At 52.2% G+C, this 21088-nt stretch overlaps 1 protein-coding gene and 1 long non-coding RNA gene across 2 annotated transcripts; one reads left to right on the top strand and one right to left on the bottom strand.

Moving 5' to 3' along the window:
- Nucleotides 1–1091: 1091 nt before the first annotated feature.
- Nucleotides 1092–10016, bottom strand: Jph4 (junctophilin 4). The gene is made up of 6 exons (XM_052733209.1): nucleotides 9333–10016; nucleotides 8247–8796; nucleotides 6724–7495; nucleotides 3641–3759; nucleotides 2815–3347; nucleotides 1092–1923 (listed from the first exon to the last, which is right to left on the bottom strand). Exons 2-6 carry the CDS (start codon nucleotides 8623–8625, stop codon nucleotides 1840–1842), a joined length of 1887 nt encoding a protein of 628 aa, XP_052589169.1. The 5' UTR covers nucleotides 8626–8796; nucleotides 9333–10016; the 3' UTR covers nucleotides 1092–1839.
- LOC128107401 (uncharacterized) lies at nucleotides 8263–11291 on the top strand. Its single transcript, XR_008217068.1, has 2 exons — nucleotides 8263–8376; nucleotides 10982–11291. It is a non-coding gene; the product is annotated as an uncharacterized LOC128107401 (long non-coding RNA).
- Nucleotides 11292–21088: the final 9797 nt, after the last annotated feature.

Here is a 21088-nt window from a genome sequence, read left to right as displayed (position 1 = left end):
TTTCGTGATTTCCTGCTCCCCTTCCCATTTCAGGAGGCATCAGTTTCCCGATCCCAACCTCACCTGGCTTCGCTGTCAACTCTGCTTCTCTCCCCCCTCCACCCACCCAGCACTTCCTGGTATGGGACAGAGCTGGGGTTGGTGCTTGGTCCGGGTCCTTCCCTCTTCCCCGCCTCTACCACGGGACCCCGCCCCTCTAGGGCCGCCCCGCTGAGACGTCTTGAGATTTCTGACCTCTGGCCTCAGTCTTTGGCACTTTGGGAAAGGAGCCTAGAATTGTTACAGCACTGTGGCTCCCCAAGGGGCCTCCTTTCTCACCCACCCCACCAGGTGACACTCAGAGAGCTTGAATTTGAAATCATCGCACCCCAAAGGAGATGACAGTCCCCCCCTTTTTGGAACTTTTTTATTAATATACCTTTTTTTTTTTTTGTTAAATTTCTTTGTATTTTTTTTTTCCTGCAAGACTTGGTGTTGGCGGCACTGTTGTATAACGTCAATCCCAAATTCCATGAAGTAGAAATCAGAAGTAAAGGTTGAGAAGGGAGGGAGGAGGAAGGCAGGCCAAGGAGTAAACAGAGGTTGACTAGAAAAATAAGAAGAGTGTGTGTGGTGGGCATTCCTGGGCTAGGCCATTCCTTGAGGAAGGGGATGGGCAGGCAGCTTGCCTCTGCCTCATGCAGGAAAGGAAAGTTCCCCTGGGCCCCAAAGTTCCCTCCTGTAGAGCTTTCTGTCCCCAGGGGAAAAGCTAGTAACAGGGATCAGCCATATCTCAAACAGGGCTCTTCACCCACTTCTCACCTGGGGTTGACGCCCACCTCTGCCCTGCCTGGGAAGTGTGGGAGACATTGGCCTCTTTGGATCTCTTTTGTCTTCCCATCTCACAGGATTCTGACGTGACGGTTTGGAAACACTAGACTCTTTGCAGCTTCTGCTGCCCTCCGGCTCTTTCTTGGCTCTATCCTCTAGAAGTGCTCCCCACAACTGCCAGAACTGAGGAGCAGAGTCCTCCCTTGCTCCGGTGCCTCTAACCCTCTGCAGAAGTGTCTTCTTCAGGCCCCTTAGGAGTTTAATCAAAGGCCACAAGTGAGTCCAGACCAATCAAATAAATTTTTAGGGGGGCAGAAAAGGATAGAGAGGTGAGTGGCAGAGTCGGAGAGGGCTTGGTGCACCCAATAGTTTTTGTTGCTTTTCACATTGCTCTTGGCATGACATGCCATCCTTGGGGGTTGGAAGGGGGACTGGCTGAGGGAGGGGAGGGAGCATCTAGGGAGTGTTCTGTTGTTCACTCCCCTTTTCCCCCTCGGGGAAGGATCAAGTTAGGCAAGAACTTAGTGGGTTCCGGGAGGCATGAGTGGAGGTGACTGTTCTTGCAGTTTTCCATTTGGGCCAGTAAGCCCCAAGCGGCTCAGCCAGTGCCTTGTCTGGCATTCAGTCACCTCCACTCAGATTCCAGGAGACTCCTCAGGACACCAAACCCCCACCCTTGGTGAAGTCTTGATTTAAAGAAGAGGTTGGGGCGGACATGGGGGCAATGGTCTGACTTAGATTTGTGTGTCTCAGAGAAGAGAGCCGACTCTGCAACTCTGAGGGAGAACAGCCCTTCATATGTAAACAATCTAGAGAAAGAAGGGTTGGGGCGGGAGAGAAAACAGGGGAGACCAGAAACAGGTCCAGAGGAAATGAGACCATCTCAAAGAAGAGAGGGAACCGGGAAGCAGGAGACCAAAATAAAGGAGGAAAGGAAAGAGGAAACCCAACTAGTAGGGAAAGAGAAAAAGGCAGGTCAGAGTGGGTGGAGAGGCAGGCAACCAGAGCCAGGAGGAGCCGGGATGTGCCTCAGGTGAGGAGCTGGGAGAACAGGAACGCCAGGCTGAGGTCCAGCAAGGCCACGGCTCCCACCACCAGGGGGTTGGCAGCTCCCTATAGAGACAGAGGGTGAAGTGGGTTCAGTCCTTGAAGCCAACTGCTAGGTCCCACCTCCATGTCCTGGCTTTAGTGACAAAGCCGAAGGGTCCCACAAACCTCCCTGCACAGGTAAGGGCAGAAGAGCCCACCCCCATTTCAGATCATGGGGCACCACCCTTCTTCCTCCACAGGGCCCTGCCCTCACACTCGGAAGACAGACGGCACCCCCTCCTCCCACCTCCCACCTCCCACCACCACCCTCCTCCATCCTCAGCATAGCATGTGGGCAAAGCAGAAGGTGCCTGGCCTTAGGAGCAGACATTGGCAGCGGCGGCCAGTACTGCAGTAAGGCTGAGGGAGGATGTGGTTGCTAGGAGATGGGAGAAGGCCTGGAATCCAATCAGAGCAGAGGGTTCTGGAGAAACTCTCCGCCTGCCTCTCCCGATTTTCTGCCTCCCCCCACCCCCATTCCCTTCTTCCCAGGAGAGGGAGGGAGAATGAGGGTGGGGGGAGGAACAATTTTTTCCTATTTCTGGGCACCAAAGAGAGAAAGTATGGAGGTGGGGCTGGGGGTGGAGCAGGAAACTGGGACTGGAAATGATATGGAAGGAGACCAGGAAAAAGTGTTCTGATTCTACCATTAATTCTTAGTTTGTAGCTAGGGGCAGGTTACTTAGGTGCCTGGGGTCTGTTCCCTAGCTGTCCTCTGGGAGGGCTGGACTTGAAGGTCTCCAAGGTTCCTTGGAGCTGGAAAGTTATCTTTTTCATAAAGTGGGATATGGTCCAAGACTGGCCAGGCAGAGAGGAAGCTGGGTGGAAATTGAAGTCCCTCAGGGGATTATACAGAAGTCTGGAAGGGGTGGGAGGCAGGGCATTGAAAATAAGAGGGCATAAAGGGGGGCTCACCGGCTGGGCAGGCCTCTCGGTGGCAGCAGGCTCCTCAGACTCTTCTGTCAGGCACCCAGCATCAGGACCCCTTGAAGACAGGCCCCTCAAAACTGGCGTGGTGACAGGCTCAGAGTCTGAGCCCCCTGGGGCCCTCAGCTGGGGCAGGGACTCTTCATCTTCCCCCACTTCCTCTCGAAGACTTCCTGAACTGTCACTGCAGCCTCCGAGAAGTGGGGAACCGTCTCTGGGTCCTGGACCCTGCGTCCCGGCCTCATCCTCAGCCTCATAGCCGGCTAGTTCCTCTGCCTGCTCCCCAGGACCGCCCCACTCCTCGGGCCAAGCTTTAGGGCTGGAGAAGGGACCCCAGTCCCCTCCAGGAGACAGTGGGTTCCGGCAGGCAGGGGCTCGCCAAGGCTGGTGGGAGGGGGCAGGGCTGCTGGGCAGTTCCGGAGAGCCCTCTGAGGGAGTCAGTCCATTCTCGTATACCCCAGGGCTGTCCTCATCCAAAGGTTCTGTGTCAGAACCTCCTGAATCATGTCTGGGTCTGCGGCCTGCGCAGGAACAGCTAGGAATCAGTGGGGGCTTAACTGGCCGGGAGCCAGAGAGGCGTGCAGCTTATTCCTTGATTAGTACTTTCCAGGGTTCTGGTTACCTCCAGGTTCATAGTTTCTCATCACCAGACCCCAAACCTTCCCTTACCATGCCTCAGACATTCTCGGTTCCACCTCTCAGACACCCTCCAGCCCCTTTTATCTTCCATCTCCCCCCCATCTCCATGTCCCCCCCCCCCCCCCCCGCCCCGAGCCTCTCCAGCTCCCCAGGGAACAGGATGCCCCCGCCTCACCTGGGGCCTCTAGCATGGGTTGCAGGTCCTGGGCTATCAGTTTGGCCATCCTTGCCGCTTCCACAGCCTTCTCGGCGACGCTGCTGGCTGCCACTGCTTTTAGGAGGGCGTCTGCTGCCCTGTTGGGTCCCAGGGACAGGGACTCGTCTGACTTTCCCCCCACATCAGTGTATATCCATGCTCTGATGCTCCAGCCCCTTACCCTGTCCCCACCACATCACATCTGCCTGAGGTGAGCTACCTCCCGAGTCCTCAGAGTCCTCAGGCCCCTGCACACGGCCGGCTGCTGCCCACCTTCAGCGGGCCAGGGCAGCTCCCTGGCTGGTGTCTTCACTTAATCCCGGGCTGTACACTGTCAACACACTCCTCTCACACCCTTCTACCTTTCCGTCCTGTAGCAACGCCTCCTTCTTCCTGCTGCAGGGTCAGCTCCCTCTCAAGTCTACTGCTGTCCTGCTCCTGCCTTATGAGCCTTTGCCGTCATGGCCGCTCTGGGGCGGCCCCGTTGTTAGTACCTCTGGATCCTACCAGCCTCTCCTGCCCCCTGGGGTCAGACACCTTTCTATGGGATGCAAGGCGCTGTCCAGTACCCTTACCCTGCTCTAATAGTGATGGACACCCCCACCCTGTTCACCCATCCCTTCCTCTTCTCTCGCCCATTTCCCGCTGCAGGCCCTCTTTATTTAACCCTGCTTCAACCAGTCTAGGTTTCCCGGCAGGAAAAGTTTTCATCTTGCTTTCCTCTGGCCTCTTCTGTCCTCACACTCTTCTGTTTCGGGCACCGCCTCTCCCCACCCCCCTCCACCCCCCTTCCCTGCCAACGTGCAGGCTCTTTCACCCCTGCAGCTACACCTATGTAAATTCAGCCTGCCTCCTGTGCTCCACTGGCTCCCTGGCCTGCGCCTCATGGTCAGCTCACTTGGCTGGCAGTCCTTGCTCCGTTACTGTTTGTCAGTGCTCTGTTTTCAGATGCCTCCTCTGTTCTCCCCTCCATTTCACCCTCTGCTGCTGGGTGGGTTAGAATCACCCAGCTGCTTCTGTAATTCGGACTGAAGTAAAGGACAAAGGAGCAGAAATGATCAGATGTACCTGATATGGGTCTGGCTGGTTAAGACTCGGGACTCTTTTTGGTCATTGGTTTTGTTTTGCTTTGTTTTTTCATCCAAGAAAGGCAGTCTGTATCTGGTGGTTGGTGACGCCCACTATAATTCTAGGTGAACCTCCTACTGTGTACCTTGGGCATATGGTCAGCTTCCTTCCTTCAAAGCGGGTGGGTTAAGGATTTCAGAGCTTACTCGGAGGGACATTCAGGGTTTTCAGAATGTTTATGACTAACCCTGTTCTGGAACTGAGCTGGATTCCGAGCAGCTCTGAGGTTCATTCACCCTTGGGTCGCACTGAGTTATGTAGATGGCCACGAAAATGACAATAACCTGTGGCTCTTGACATGGAAGGGTGTGGATTATCAAGCCTAGGCAGTAGACTTAGTCTGTGCTCAGGCATCAGGCCAGACTCAAGCTACCTGGCAGATGTACCTGCTGCTGAGGCTCTGTTGTTACCATGGCAGCCAGCAGCCAATCAGGGTTGCCAGGCCTGTTGCTGGGGCGACAGCCAGCTTCTTCCCACTGCCTGATCTTCTAGTTAGTGAGATCAGTGTTTTTTTTTTTTTTTTTTTTTTTTTTTCCCTGCACATGCCTCCACCCTATCTAGCTCAAAATGTTCCATGATGCTCTGACCTCCCTCGGTCCTGTCTTAAGGCCCCAGCTTCTAGTACCCATACACTCAGACATATCTACAGATGCATATTCTCTGCCCCAGTCATCTACTCAGGATGTTCATACATGTTCATACTTTATCATATTCACACATGTGCACACCAACCAACAACAACTTGCCTATTACATAAATTCATTGATACATATTTGGGCATATCCTGATCACTGGCCCTCTGAAGTGTCCTCATCCCCTTTAAAGGGAACAATACATACCAATTCAAATGGGTGTGAACTATATAAAGCAAGGGTCTTTTGAGTCTCATTCCAAATGAATTTTGGTTATTTTTAGATCTGTGCTATCTAATTCAGCAGTCAGAATCCATGGAACTATTAAGCACTCAAAATGTGGCTGGTCTCAAACAGGACTGATGTGCTGTTAAGTGAAAAATATTAGCACTATTTTAAAGAATCCAGAAGGAATGTACATTATATTAAATTGACCGAAAGGATAAAATTTTGGAAATATGGCTTAAATACAAATATGTTATTAAAATTAATTTAACGTGTCTCTTAATCTTTATTTATTTATTTATTGAGACAAGGTTTCTTTGTGTAGTCCTGGCTGTTCTGTGACTTGCTCTGTAGACCAGGCTGGCCTCAAACGCCTGCCTCTGCCTCCTGAATGCTGGGATTAAAGGTGTGCACCACCACACCTTGCTTACGTTATATTCTTATTGGTCATCACTGCTTTAGATAACAAGGCTCTGATGCATGGAAATGTAATCTGATTTACTGAAAGAAAAAAAAAATCTTCTCTAGAGCCAAGACTCCTCCCTTCAAACCTAAGCAAAACGAGCCGGAGAAAGAAAAGCTGGTAGAGAATGGATTTCAGCTGCAAACACGAGACCTCCTCCAGGGCCAAGGCTGAAATAAAACCAGTCTGGGAGCTAGTGAGGAAGAGACTACAGTGTGTGGTCCAGGATGGATGCTCCTAGCCTGAGGCCTGAAGGCTGGGTGAGCTGAGCAAGAGGAAGACCAGGAAAACCCAGAGGTTTCGGGGCCTGCCCAAAGCAGCGTTCTTTCTACAAGCTACACCATGGATTCCACAGACACACATCTCTACAAAACACACTGGGGCGCAGTCTTACTACCTCCCTCCAACGCTCAGCCACCCAAAGTTACTCCCACACCGGCCTCCAGCCTCAGGTCTAAACATTCCAACTCCTAGGGCTACAACTACCTGGACGTAGGCCTGCTCATGCTTCCCCGCAAGGCTGTAGGCCTTGGCTTTTAGTTCTCCTTTAAGCATACTACCCAGACGGTCCTCTCCTTTTAAAGCCCTGCTCTATCTATGCACCAGATGCCCACCTGGCAGCCGCGACTTCCTGGCGCTGGCGGGCAACACTCACAGCTCGACGGGCACCTTCGACAGCCCTGTCCACCTTCTCCTTGACTTTGCCCCGTCTCAGAGCCAGAGGCAGGAGGCTGCGGACACGTCCCCCGTGCACGAGCCGGTTGCGCTTGTACTTGCCCTCCTCACGGGAGCCATCGGGCCGGGTGGTGCGCCCATATCCGTGCCTTCGGTTGCCCAGCCACTCGCCTTCGTAGCGCAGCCCGTTGGATCTCTGGCTCACTCCGTAGCCACTGCGCCGGTCTGCACGCCACTCACCAGCATACACCTCAGTGGCCGAGCCCTCGATGAGGGCAGGTGGCGCTGGGATAGGGGGCCCACTGGCCTCGGAGCCCAGGGGTCCTGTACTGCCCACTTCGCTGCTCACCTCGCTGCGTAGAGATCCCCTCTTGCTGCCCAGGGAGCTGCGGCGCCCACCAGCCCGGAGCCCGCTGAGCAGCAGTGAACGGCGGAAGAATCCACCTGCTGCTGGGGTGCGCTTACGGGAGGCCGCCCCATCGGCGTCCCCTGGCCCCGCCAGCACGAAGCCGCCTCGGGAGCCGGAGGCTGGGCTACCTCCTTCATCTCCTGGTAGGGGTAGGGGCGGAGGCGGCGTCGGGGGGTCGCTGTGGCCCGAGTCCAGAGAGGTACGGCGGGGTGAGCGCAGAAGCGCCGCCTGGTGGTAGGGTACACTCTGGCGCACCCCGAAGCCGTGGCGCTTCCCGGCCTGCCACTGGCCTTGGTAGGTGCCTGTGGATGTACAGGAGTGAAAAGAGTCAGAACGCTTCACCGGGCTCCCAAACCCAGCAATCCGTGGTCCCCAAGCCCTTGGAAGCCCAAGGGACAGGTAAGAGTGGCGGTAGCAGTTAGTGTAGAGGTGTGGGAAGGGACAGGCCAGGCCTCGCTGGTAAGTGTGGAAGAGCAGATGCAGTCAGGTAGGTAGCATAACATATGTGGATTTTGGCAGGTGTCAGTGGACTGGGGAAAGGCAGAGAAACCGGCAGGCTGGAGTGCATGAAGGACAGGTGGCCCAGAGGCTGTGATGCACAGGCTGACAGGTGGTGGTATGTAAAAAAAAAAAAAAAAAAAAAGCACGTGACAGGCAAACAGGACGGCAGGGTACAAGCTGACTGGGAGAATACATGTTAGGTGGAGCGGGGTCAGGCAGGTAGAGAGGGCAGGTGGGAGGGGCAGGCAGACTGGGGTGAGGGAGAAGCATGCAGGAGACTGCCCAAAAGAGGAAGTTATGAGTATGGTGGCGGTGGGAGAGGCAGGAAGATGGGGGCTGGGGTCCTGGGCTGGGGGATGGTGTGAGGGACACACGGGAACACTGGAAACAGAAGGCTGGCGCACCGCACGCATATGGCTGGGGAAGGAGGATGGAGGATGGAGGATGGGAGCAGCAGGGCGTGGAGGGCGGAAGCCTGGGGAAGACACCCGCGCCGCAGGCCGGCGGGAGGCGCACGCGGACGGGCAGAGAGTAGTGGGCCGGGCCCCGCACCTCCGTCGGAATAGGTCTCGGTGCCGTAGCCGTCCTGGAAGCCGTCCTTCCAGAGCCCGGCGTAGCGCAGGCCGGACACGCTCTCCCACACGCCGCTGCGCCCCTTCAGCCCGCCCAGCCACTCGCCGCGGTAGGTCCAGCGGCTCTTGCGCTCCACGCCCAGCCCTTCGCGCTTGCCCTGCTGCCAGTGGCCCTGGTAGCTGTGTCCGCCGGGCCCCGTGAAGACACCCAGCGACTCGAAGCCGTGCGCCCAGCAGCCGCTGTACTCTCCCTGGGCGCCGGGCCCGGTGCACACGCCGTAGCCATGTGCCCGCCCCGCCTCCCAGCCCCCCACGTAGCAGCCCCCGTCGTCAAAGTCGAACTTGCCCCCGGGGGACATGCATGTAGTTGGCGCGGCCTCAGCCCCCCGGCGGCTCAGCGCATCCTGGGGCTGGAGAGCCGGCTGGGGGCCTGGGGGCCGGGCGAGGCCTGGGGGCGGGGGCAGTTAGACCGGGGCTGGGCGGAGGGGCCCCAGCGCGGGCAGGCAGGGCCGGACCCTCATCCTGAGTGGCTGTGGAGAAAGAGGGGTGCAAGTAGAAAGCGAGGCAAGTGGAGAGCGAGGTCCCCTTCTTGGCCTGCCGCTCCCCTGCCGGTGGCTCTAGGGCATCAGCACCGCCTTCCAGCCCTCCTCCCATCCCCCCTGAGCAGCATCTTTCAGCTGCTCCCAAGCGGTGAGGGCAAGGGGGCTTTCCCATCCCTCCCAACTTGTAGAGGGCGCCTCCCGGGACTAGGGGGTCCCACCCCTCATCCCGAGTCCTACTTCTCCAACCTAGAACCCCCGAGTGTGGAGTGTGGATGGCAGCTGGAGGTGGGGGACTTGGGAGGGGCCTGGGCAGGGTCTTCCGACACCTGCTTTCCTGGCTCTTTGGACCCCTCTGCCTTGATTCTTTGGCTTCGCTAGCAAACCCGGGTGCGGGGGAGGCGGGAGGTAAAAAATGTAGCTGGAAATCCGGACCCAGGTGGGCCGACGATAGAATGGGGATGGGGGGGGGGACGACGAGGGTAGGGGTGGGCAGACTGGCGAAAGGGAGGGGACAGGTTACTCACCATGTGGGCTGGGGCTCAGGCTGCCTCCCGGGCGCAGTTTCCATGGCAGGGTTCTTCCACTCACACCACCCCAGGACAAGCCAAGCCCCCTTCCCTTCCGGAAAGACTGCTACAGCCAGAGAAGGGAGGTGGGGGAGCTATGGGAGAGTCCCCTCTCTCTCCTCGGCCGAAGGTGCAGGCTAGTGTTGAGGGTGAGGCAGTGGCAGGGTGGGGGGTGAGAATGAGTGTAGGGGGAAAAAAATCTGCCTTGAACGGAGACAGCAAAGAGGAGCTGGGAGCTGGATGGGAAAGAGGAGGGGGCTATCAAGAGGGGGTGTTTTTGTTTTTTTCTTCTTATGGTTGGGAGAGGAAAAAAAAAATCAAAATTCCAATTCCATCCCAGCACAAATCAATGTTTGCTCCAAACCCAGCATCAAGGGGGAGGCTGGGCCAGGCAGATTTAAAGGGGCAGAGAGGAGCGGAGAGGAGGAGAGGGTGGGGAGGAGAGTCAGTGGCAATGATCAGGCTGGCGAGAGGATGCCCCGGCAGAAAAAAAATGGGGGCTCACTACCCCTGAGGTGAGGAAGAAGGCAGGTGGAGAGGAGAATAGGAGGCTCAGAGACCCCCACGGTGGAAAGAAACCCTGGCATGCAGGCAGGGAGTGGAGTGAGGCGGAGGGGAGGGGAGAGGAGCCAGGGGGAGGAGTCTGAGCTTAAGATGGGGAGGCAGGGGGAGGCCAGAGCCAGGTGGGGGAGGAGAGATGCTGGGGAGACCGGGAGGGCGAGAGGAATACTAAGAATGAGGTGCAGGGGTGAGAGCTAAGGCGGGGGTGGGGGGGTGCAGAGGAGGGAATACACCCGGCATGGGAGACCTATTCCAGGGTTGATGAGAGATGGCCAGGAAGAGAAGCAGGGGAGGACGAAAGGAGGGGAACAGAAACAGACAGGGAGCCGAAGAGAGCGAAATAAGGGTTGTGATGCGAGGGAGAAAGCTCTGCAGAGAAAGGGCAGGCATGGGAATAGAAATCCAGGCAGGAAGAGCCCAGATTGAGACAGGAGGCCCGGAAGTGGTGTTTGTGGGGACCCTGGGGAGAGAGATGAACCTGCCAGCTGCTTGGCCCGAAGCCAGGGAGCATTTGAGCTTGGATACCTCTGTCCATTCATCTCAGACTCCTCCTCAAGACTGAGCCCACCCTCTCACAGTTTTAGAGGTAGCTTGTAATGGGGCCCTGCCAGGAAGTCGAGCTATACTAATAAGCGCAACCCTCTGCCTTCACCAACTGTTTCTGTCTGTCCCTCTGAAGGGAGTGTCGGTATTTTAATAGGGGGATCGAGTTTGAGGAGGCCATCAAGATCTTTGGTGCTCTGGAGTCTTCTATTTTGCGACATAGAAGCAACGATACATAGGTTTGCTTGAGCAGGCCCTTGCTGTGGCCCCTTCAGCCTACAACCCTCTTTCCCTGTCCACTCACCAGAGTGACAGTCACATCGTTAGACCATACTGGCACTGGCAGTCTGCGGGCACAGGCTGTTTGCCCTCCCTCCTCAGCTTCCTCAGGCCGCCTCCGGTTCCATGCCTGCCCTCAAGCGTTTCAGGGAAGGAGGCACTGTCCAATCATACACACCAGTGTGACCAACCAAGTCTACTCAGTTGCTTTTATTTTCCCATAGGATCTGGTCCCTGCTGCCCACCCTCAGCCCCACATCTTATTGAAAGAGAACGAAAGCCCAGGAGCGGAAGTCACTCACCAGGGGCCACACAGCAGAGGTGGCAGAGCTAGAATTGGAACACTAGACTTCAGATTTTTATTTTGCTTCATGCTGGGCATTGCATCCTGGATCTTCAATAAAGCATGTGCTCTATCACTGGACTCATAGGAGCCCTTCAGTTCCTCCCAGGAGTCTGTGCTCGAGGGCATCCCCTAAAGTCAAGGGTTACATTGGGTAAAATAAAAAGTGTGAAGATCGGAGTAAATAGGGATTTCTCTTGCAGTGTTTTTCTTATATATTTTGTGGTGTGTGTGTGTGTGTGTGTGTGTGTGTGTGTGTGTGTGTGTGTGTGACAGAGAGAGAGAGAGAGAGAGAGAGAGAGAGAGAGAGAGGACAACTTCTCCAGAAGTCATTGTCTTCTGTCTTGTTGAGACAGTTCTTGTTTCTGCTGTGTGTAGTATGCTGCAGGCTGGCTGGCCAGAGCCTTCAAGGGATTTTCCTGCCTCTACCTCCCATTTCCCCTTTGGAGTGCTAGGTTTGCCCAGGAGGGCCACTGCATCTGGTTTTTGTTTTTTTTTTTCTTTCGACACAGGGTTTCTCTGTGTAGCTTTGGCACGTTTCCTGGAACTCACTCTGTAGCCCAGGCTGGCCTTAAACTCACAGAGATCCGCCTGGCTCTGCCTCCTGAGTGCTGGGATTAAAGACGTGTGCCACCACTGCCCGGATCTGTTTTTTTACCTTGGTTCCTCGGATTGAACTCAAGTTGTAGGCTTATGTGGCAAGCTGCTGAGCCATATCCCTAGCTCACATTGTGTTTTTTTTTTAAAAATTTAAGCCTCAAGAAAGGGACAACTCTTTTTTTATTTTTATTTATATATATATGTATGTATACACACACACACACACACACACACACACACACACACACATATATATATATATTGAGACGGGTCTCACTATGTAGCCAAGGCCCATGGCATTCATTATTCCCTGCTTCAGGCTCCTGAGTGCTGAGATTACATGCAGTGCCACATACCCAGCAGGGACCACATCTTTAAAGCACCTTGGAGAACAAAATAGGGCAGTATCAGGTACTGGAGATGTGTAGCTCAGTGGTAGAGCTTGCGCCTAGCATGTGCAAGGCCCTGAGTTCATTCTCAGCACCCAAACCAAACAACAACAAGAAGAAAACCCAGGGCAGCTGAAAGTCCACTTGACACATGCTAGTCGGCGGGGAGTTTATTCGTTCATTCATTTCTCATTGAGCATCTACATATTGACCTTCTATTAGGAGGCATCTGTCCAGGAGCTAGAGATCCGAGGGTATTTGCTGTAGCTCTTCTCAGTTAGTAGGGGAAACAACTGATAAACATGTCTGGTCTAGTGAGGGCCATGGCAAGTTCAGAGGGTGGGAACAGGGCATGCAGATGGAACTTAGTTTAGGCTGTCTCCCCCAGAAAAGAGGAATTTAGGATAGATCCAAAACAAGGGGGTTCTGAGGCAGGCACAGCTGCACTGTGTACACTAGATTTTTCAGTTGCTCTTTCTCCACAGTGTCTTATTCCAAAGGTTCCCCCTCTCCTTAAGAAAAGGGGGAAATAAGAGAAGAACACACACACACACACACACACACACACACACACACACACACACACGCCTCGTTAATTTTTAGTTTTTAAAATTTTATTATTTTATGTGTATGAGTGTACCATGTGCCCATGGAGGCCAGAAGAGGGCATTGGATTGGATCCCCTGGCATCAGAGTTACAGATAGTTGTGAGCTGCCGTGTGGGTGATGGGCATCAAACCTGGATCCTCTGGAAGAGCAGCCAGTGCTCTTAACTGCTGAGCCATCTCTCTGCCCTTGTTTATTTATCGCAGTGCTAGTGACCAAATCCATCCTCTCCCCTTCTCTCCCTCCTCCCCGCTTTTGTGAAGTAGAGTCTCACTCTGAAGCCCAGACTGGCCTCAGATATGGGACTCACCCTTTATCTGCTTAGCCTCTCAAATGCCGGATTAAAGACGCATTCCTTCAGGTCTTGTTTTCGTTTTAAATTTATGTTTATTTTTTGACTGGGTTTTACTCTGTAACCCAGGCTGTCCTTGAACTACTGATCCTCCTGCTGCGGCGTCTCTAGACCCTACCTGTTGTTCCCTTTCGGGCTGGAGAAAGGGTGTCAGGGGTGAGTAGGAGGTGGGAACAGTGCCTTGTGGACAGGGTAACTGCAAACGTATTCTGAGGTGCAAATTAAGGTACAGTGTTTGGTGAAGTCCTGAGAAAATCTTGGAAGGTATACCCTGAAATGCATGGGACACACAGTCCCAGCCCCTCATATTTCCCTGAGGGAGCTAGCCTTCTGGCCTGTCCCTAATGGTGATTACAGTCACCTCTTTCCCTAATTGTTATTGTTATTGTTTTTCCAGAGAGCGAACTGGTTGGTTTTGTCACGGTTTACAAGTGTAAAAGTGTCATGGAGAAAGGAACTGGTGTCAGCCGAAGCCAGGTTCTGTGCTTGGCACTCTGCCTGCATTAGCTCATCCAATCCTAACTCCAACGGTAACTGAGCAGTCTAGGCTGGGAGCCAGAGCTGGGCTTCCTAAACAGACAAAGCCAAGCACTTTACCTGGTGTTCCTGAGCTACAGCTGGCCTGTCTCTAAAATGGGAATATCACAGCTTAGCGAGGGCTGGAATGACCGTATAGGAACAGTATGTATGATAATATATGGAGATGAAACCATTTGGTATGGCGCCCTCCCAGGGCATGTTAAATGCCCAGCAAATGGTGGCTTGAAAACTAACTTGGCATCATTTCACTTTTATAGGTACTGAATCTGGATCTAGAAGTTATTTAATGTGTAACAGCCCTTGGAACTTAGTATATGTCAGATTTCCAAGTTAGTGTGTGTGTTTCTCGTTGCTAAGACAAAGGACCCGAACCAAAGCCGCGCAGAGCGGGAAGGGCTTCTTCCGCCTCACAGTGCAAGTCCATCACAGCGGGAGAAGGCACACCCGCGCAGGAGCTCGAGGAGGCTGATAATCCCTCTCTGGGACGAGCCGGGAAGTAGAGAAAAGGACTGACCGAAGCTGCCCAGGTCACTTCCTCATTTTTATTCACTCTAAGACACCAGCCTGTGGAGGTGGTGCCACCCGAATTCAGAGTTACACGCCTCTGGAAGAGCCCTCGTGGACACACCCGGAGGCGTGTTTCCATGGTGAGTCTAAATCCCGTCAAATTGACAAAATCATCTGGGATTTAGCAAGTGCATTTGGGGAAAGTAAGAGCTCCACTGCCGAATTATGAAAAATCAAGCGCAGTATCAAGACGATAAGAACTCCTGCAGTCTCCTTGTATAACAAGCACCTTAATGTGTTTTCTTTTGAGATTCTGTTTATTTTAATTTCATGTGTGTGAATGTCTGCTGAATGCATGCAGTATCCAAACAGGCCAGAAGAGGGCATTGTATTCTTTGCAACTGGAGTTAACAAACGGCTGTGTGCTGGGAACTAACCCAGGGCTTCTGGAAGAGCAGCCCGTGCTCTTCTTAACTGCTGAGCCGTCTCTCTAGGCCCCTTTCAGTGTATTTGAAAATACCTTCTCTGTAGCTTTTACTTAAGTGTGTTGTGTTATATCTATAAGCTTGGACCATATTTGTTCATTGTTCATTACAAACATTTTTTTTTTCTGTCATTAAAATATTCTTGAATCTTGAATGGTTGCCGGTCTTTGATTGTCTGGGTGTGCTAAAGCTTGCTGACCTATCCTAGCAGAGCATTTTTATACTATTTGCAGCTTCCTCCCTCCCTCCCTCCCTCCCTCCCTCCCTCCCTCCCTCCCTCCCTCCCTCTCTCCCTCCCTCCCTTCCTTTCTTCCTTTCTTTGTGGCTTTTTGAGAAAGGATCTCACTATGTAACTCTGACTGTCCTGGAACTCACTCTGTAGACCAGGCTGTCTTTGAACTCACAAAGATCCACCTGCCTCTGCCTCCCGAGAGCTGGGATCAAAGGTGTGCGCAGCCATATCTGGCTCCGTATTTATTTTTAATAGCAGAAAGGTGTAAATATGAGCTGGGTGTGGTGGCACACTTCAATCCCAGCATCCGGGAGGCAGAGGCAGGTGGATCTTTGTGAGTGCAAGACCAGCCTGGTCTACTACTAAGTTCCAGGATAGTCAGGACTACATAGAGACTGTTTGAAAAATAAACAACAACAAAACCCCAAAAAACCCCACCACCAACAAAATAAACGAAAAACCCAAAGTTAATGTTTGTATAGAAATCTCTCCATTTCTGACACTTTCTTTAAACATTTTGCCCTGGAAATTAAAACAATCAATTTTATTTATTATTATGTATATGTGAATGCATATGTTATGGCACCCATGGAGGTTAGAGGACAACTTTGTGGAGCCGATTTTGTCTTTCCACTGTAGGTTTGGGGCTCAAACTCCACTCCTGAGGCTTGTGTGACAGAAACTTTTACCTGCTGAGCCTTCTCACAGGCCCCATGGCAAATTTCAAACACGTGCCAGGGAAGACGAAATGAACGAAAGATCTTCCATGCATGCCCCCATCCCTCAATCCCCGGCATCAACAATTACTTTGGCAAGCAATGACTCTTGCCTAATTTTGTTTTGTCTTCTCTGATTTCAAATTTCAGACACAGGCTACTCTAGTCTGTTGATTGTTTTGTTAATTTGAGGCAGGTTTTCTTCCTTTGTACCTCATACTGGCCTCGACTGGTGTGGCTCTGGCCTCAGCTTCCTAAATAGTGAGGTGCATGCATAAACCACCAGACCCCACTTTGAAATAGAACCCCCTCCCCTCCCCACTGCAGATGGAACCCCAAACCATGTGCAAGTCAGGTAAGTGCTCTACCACTGACATACCGCTCCAGCTTGAAGACACATCCTTAACTGTACAATTACTGAATTCTGGGCTGGAAATACTTTTTTTTTTAAAAGAATTTGGCTTTGTTTTGCCAGGAATACTTCTAGGAAGGTTGTGTGAATTTGCGCTCTCAACAATGGTGCATGAGAGTGCTGGTCTGGTTTTATTTCACCCTGTCCTGTGTTGACTGTGTATTGTAACACCTACGTGCACATGTACATACACTTACATGCTTGGAATGTCAAAAGTGCTTTCTTTACACACACACACACACACACACACACACACACACACACACACTTTTTTTTTTTTTTTTTTTTTTGGATTGTAGGGTTTCTACTGAGAAGGTGTCTAATGAATAGAGTGAGGCAGCCTCTCCTGAAGAGGCCACAGGAAACATGTCATTAGGGATCCCAGCTAGGGGTATGCGGGTGGGTGAGGGTCATTTCTCCAGCTGTTCTAGAACCAGGTAGGTATGGTTCTTAGCTCAGGGAAGAGCTGGGAAGTCTCCTGCCTCACCTAAAGGGCAGCCGCCAGGGGTCAGGATGGGGCTAGAGATCCTGCTGCTGGGAAGGAAGGAGTGGCAGGCAGCCAGACACTGCATTTCCTCTGTCTGGCCACTGCTGGCTGTGGCACAGCTAAATCTCTACTACCAGATCATGATTCCAGAATGTTCTGCAAAGATGTCCTTCTCTGATTGTACTGGCTTTTCTCAGCTTGCTGAAAAGGGAGCTTCGGAGAAGCCCACATCCATACTCCGGATGTGTCCTTCAGAGTGATTCTTTCTAACCCTCGTGGTTAAAATCTGTATTAAATATCTTTAATAAACCAGACTCTCTTTGTTGGGGAAAAAAAGAGGACGAAAAGGGTGATGGGCTGGCAGAAACCACCCTGCCAGGAGAACTGCATTTTGCTTTCTCTGTGTACGTGTCTGTGAGACTGAGCTCACGGTAGAGCAGACATTTTTAACTTGACATCCCTGAGCTGAGGGAGCTAAGGACGGTTCTTACCAACCCCTTCCATTTTTGTGAATGGTGCACGCATATAGTGTTCCTCTCTAGGGAGAAAGCAATAGCTTTTATGAGATTCGTGCCTCAGGCAGCCCAGTATTTTCTGATACCCATCCTCCTCCCAAGCCTCTTGGCTTCCTTTGGTGATTGGGAAGTGGATAGGGGTCTGGAACACAGTGTTCTTGGTGGCTGGGCTAAGGGCTGGACTCTTCTCACCATCCAAGGGAGCTAAGAAAGAGCCTGGATTTTCCCTGGGATGGAGTGAGGAAGGGCCATTCAGTTGGGGGCTAGGATGGATCTGTATACTTACGCATGTACTCATGTATCAAGGCAAATGTACCCATATATTAAATGGCTGCTGTGGGTAGCAGAGGATCAGGGAAAGAAGGCTGATCCCAGGCCATGGTCTTGGAGTCTGTACCTTTGAGCCCTGAGTGACGGGCAAAGGGCCAGAGGTAGCAGTCAGCGAGGCTCCTCACTGCCAGGACACAGCTTTAAAGCTCGCTCTACTGTGACTCCATTTAACTCAGCTCAAGCATGGGTGGGAGGTGGCATCAGTTGCCACAATACAAGTTTGCTCTGTGGAAGAAAGAGGATCCGAGGAACTAGAGAGCCTGAAGGTCAAGTCCAGGGTTCAGCATATCAAAAGTGAAGAGATAATCCCAAACACTCCAAATTCCAATAGGGAGTGTTTCATTTTATCTCATAATAGTGGTTTGTATTTGTAAATAGAGGTGAGAAAAGATACAGTGAATTGTGATCACTATCCAAATCTGTTTGGCAGCTGCATGAAGAGGAGGCGGCGGCCAGAAGAGAACTGGTGTTAAAACCGCAATTATACAAGGCCAGTGAGGTAGATGGCTGAGCCGGGAAAGGCGCCCACCATGGGGCCCGCCATGGGGCCCGCCATGTTAGCCTGGCAGCCCGAGTTCCCGGAACCGATATAAAGGATGAAAGAGTGACTTGATGTTACAGAGCTGTCCCCTGACCTCCACACGTGGACCACTGCATACACACCCCACCCCCCTATCATGTACACATAATAGTAATAACATACAACTAAAAACAACAACCCTAAAAACTACAGTTATACAGCTATAAATGCCAGGAAATCAGCCTCAGACGTCAGATTCCAGTTTCCCATGTTTCCTTGGGACTTGCAGTTCATTATCTTCTTTCCCGGGGGTGGGGGGAGGGAGAAACTTCACCTTTTGTAGCAGCAACTGCAGCTCCTCACAGACTTTCCCTTGTTAAATAGAAAATAAGCAGGTGTTAAGACTGATTGCCATCGTGTTGACTTGTCGATGAAAATAGAAAAACTGGGGGGAAAGTGACATTTTCGAAGAAAAATGGGAGCAACTGTTTTGTGATATGCCAAGAATAAATGCAGTACTAGTGTGGTGTCACATGCCTGTTTTCCCGGCACCGAGGAGGTGGAGGCGAGAGGAACAGGAAGTCAAGAGCGGCCTCCACTACACAAGAGTTTGAGGTCAGGGAGCTACAGGAGACCCTGTCCCAAACAAACCAACCCCAAACCGGGAGAACCTCTTTCTAGGTAAGGAAGCTTCTCCTTCTGCCCCAGGGGTCAATAGGTGTCCCCCCTCCTCTTCCCTCCCTTTGTCCCTATGGGATGCCTCATTCGGAACACAGTGATGGTAGACTCCCTTCCCACGGCTCACACACCAAGTCTTCCTGTGTAAGGCTGCCCTTGGCCTGGATTTGCCTTTGAACAAGACTAAGGATGCTCACGTAACCAGGCCAGCTCCGTCCTCCCAGTTGAAAAATGAAATCTTGGCATAAGCACGTGAACCTTCCATCCGACTTGGCAGCATCCCCACCAGAGGCTTTGATGCAGGGTGAGAGTGGGAAATAAGAAGGCTGAGGTCCCTTTTACTCTTCAGGGAGGACTGAGGAGCCAGAATCCCCCACTGGTCCATTTCACGGGAGATATGAGAAGGCTTCACACTTGGCAGCTCTTGCTTCACGCAGCAGGCAGCTCCACAGGTGGAAGAGAAGGGGTCTCCAACAGGCCATAAATGCCTGCTGCCGGGAGGAAGCATACTTCGTGTCTTCAGGTCAGTACTGTGGGTGCCAGAGACTCTTTATCCCTGTCAAGTTCCTATTAGAGGCTGCCGCTGCAGGACCAGGGACTGAGGGCTGAGTCATGTCCACAGAGGAGTTTCGTGTCTTGAAAGCCTGTGGTGAAGCCACTACACACACACACACACACACACACACACACACACACACACACACACACACACACACAGCCGTATTGTGGACTTGCCTGTGGAGATTCCCCCAAACCTTGCCTTGGGTGGCAGCCAGCTTCTCTACTGGCTCTAATCACACCCTTAGCTTCCTCTTCACTAATAGACCTGTGTTGTTCATTACCACCAACCTTAGTACTTGGCTGCAGCAGCTGGACAGGCAAGATGCTCTCTCACCCAGTCAGGAATGTCTTCCGAATGACACACACCATTATATTCTCTCCTCAGCTCTGGATTCTGGGTGCTTCCCTGGTCCTAAGCAGTGGCTAGGAAGAAACTACAGTGGTACTTTGTGAGCATGGCTTCAAGACGATGGGGCTGCCGGCCTGACTGTGCTCTTGCCTCTCTGTTGCATCTGTAGAAACAACCTTCGTGCTCTACAGCCGTGGTTCTCAACCTTGTTCCTCATGTGGTGGTGACCCCAACCATAAAATTATTTTCATAGCTACTTCATAGCTATAACTTTGCTACTGCTATGAATTTCAATGTTAATATCTGTGTTTTCAGATGGTCTTAGGTGACCCCTGTGAAAGGTCCATTCAACCCCCAAAGGGGTCAAGACCCACAGGTTGAGAACCACTGCTCTAGACCACGTAGTGACTGAGAAAATGGTGTAGGGTCCCTCATGTCATTGGCCAGACTTCTGTTTTCCTGACCTCCTGCTCACACTGCCAGCTCTCTCCCTGCTTGACCAATATCCTGCATATGCTGATATTCTGATCATGTTCAGAGTGACCTTGGGTGTTTATCCCTTTGGGGTATGTATGTATTGGACATCTCCATCCTATCCCTGAAGATGGGCTTCTCTTCAACCGCCATGGGATCGCCTTGCTGGCAAGCCACAGGCAAATAGGAATACATGGCACTAACATTTTGTGCTAATCCCAGTACCTCCCCAGACAAAATCTCCTCAGGCCGAGGCCGAGGAGATAGTGTGGCGCTGTTCTCTAGTGGTCAACAAACACAGTAAGAGCCAAGGCTATGGCTCTTGTTCCACATGCAGTGGCGCTGGTGCCGAGTGAGGCTCCCACTGAGAAAGGGTACTGTTTCATCTTTAATAAATTCAGCATTAGATTAAACACATTGGAAGGCCAAGTGACTCATTTCTATTTCTGGCCTTCAGACATCGATGACAGCGGTGACCTCAGACTGTGGACAGGAAGGAGTGCTGGAGAGTTGGCAACAGTGGAACTATTCCCTCCTCAGGAGACTCCTGAATGACTTCATTAATTATCATTATTGGTACTTTTACAATTAAAATTTTTTCCTTTATTTCTGTTTTATGGGTATGGGTGTTTTGCCCACATGTATGTTTGTACACCAGGTACCTATGGAGCCCAGAAGAAGGTATTGGATCCCCTGGCACTGGAGTTACGAACAGTTGTGAGCTGCCATGTGGGTGCTGGGAACCAGACTTTGGTCCTCTAGAAGAGCAGCCAGTGCTCTTAGCTGCTGAGCCAGCTTCCCAGCCTTATTATTAGCATTTTTGAGATAGGGTTTCAGGAGCCCAAGTTGTCCTCAAATTAGATGTGTAGCTGAGGATGACTTTGAACTTCTGAGCTTCTTGCCTCCACCCCACAAGTGCTGGGATTATAGATGTTGCCATCACACACGGTACCAGGGATTGAATCCATGGTTTGTATGTTCTAGCCAAGCACTCTACCAACAGAGCCACATCCCCCCACCCCCACAACAACTTTAGAAGAAGTTTGGACAGGGTTCACATTGAGTGATGACAACACATGAGCCCCCTGGTCCTTGCCTTCGGTTCCGGGCTTTTGTCAGTGTGAACTTACACTTGAACAGTCCCATTTTGTTACCTTTTCACCAGTTTCTGGGTCACTCTCCAAGCAGAAGTAGCACTCACCCCTCTAGATGTCTGTGGTCCAGCTGCTGCTGGG

Source organism: Peromyscus californicus, unplaced genomic scaffold, assembly GCF_007827085.1.
Source record: "Peromyscus californicus insignis strain IS unplaced genomic scaffold, ASM782708v3 Scaffold_12__1_contigs__length_115047231, whole genome shotgun sequence".
Lineage (NCBI taxonomy): Eukaryota > Metazoa > Chordata > Mammalia > Rodentia > Cricetidae > Peromyscus > Peromyscus californicus.
Note: the sequence above shows the minus strand (reverse complement) of the source record. Positions and strands in the feature narration are given on the sequence as shown.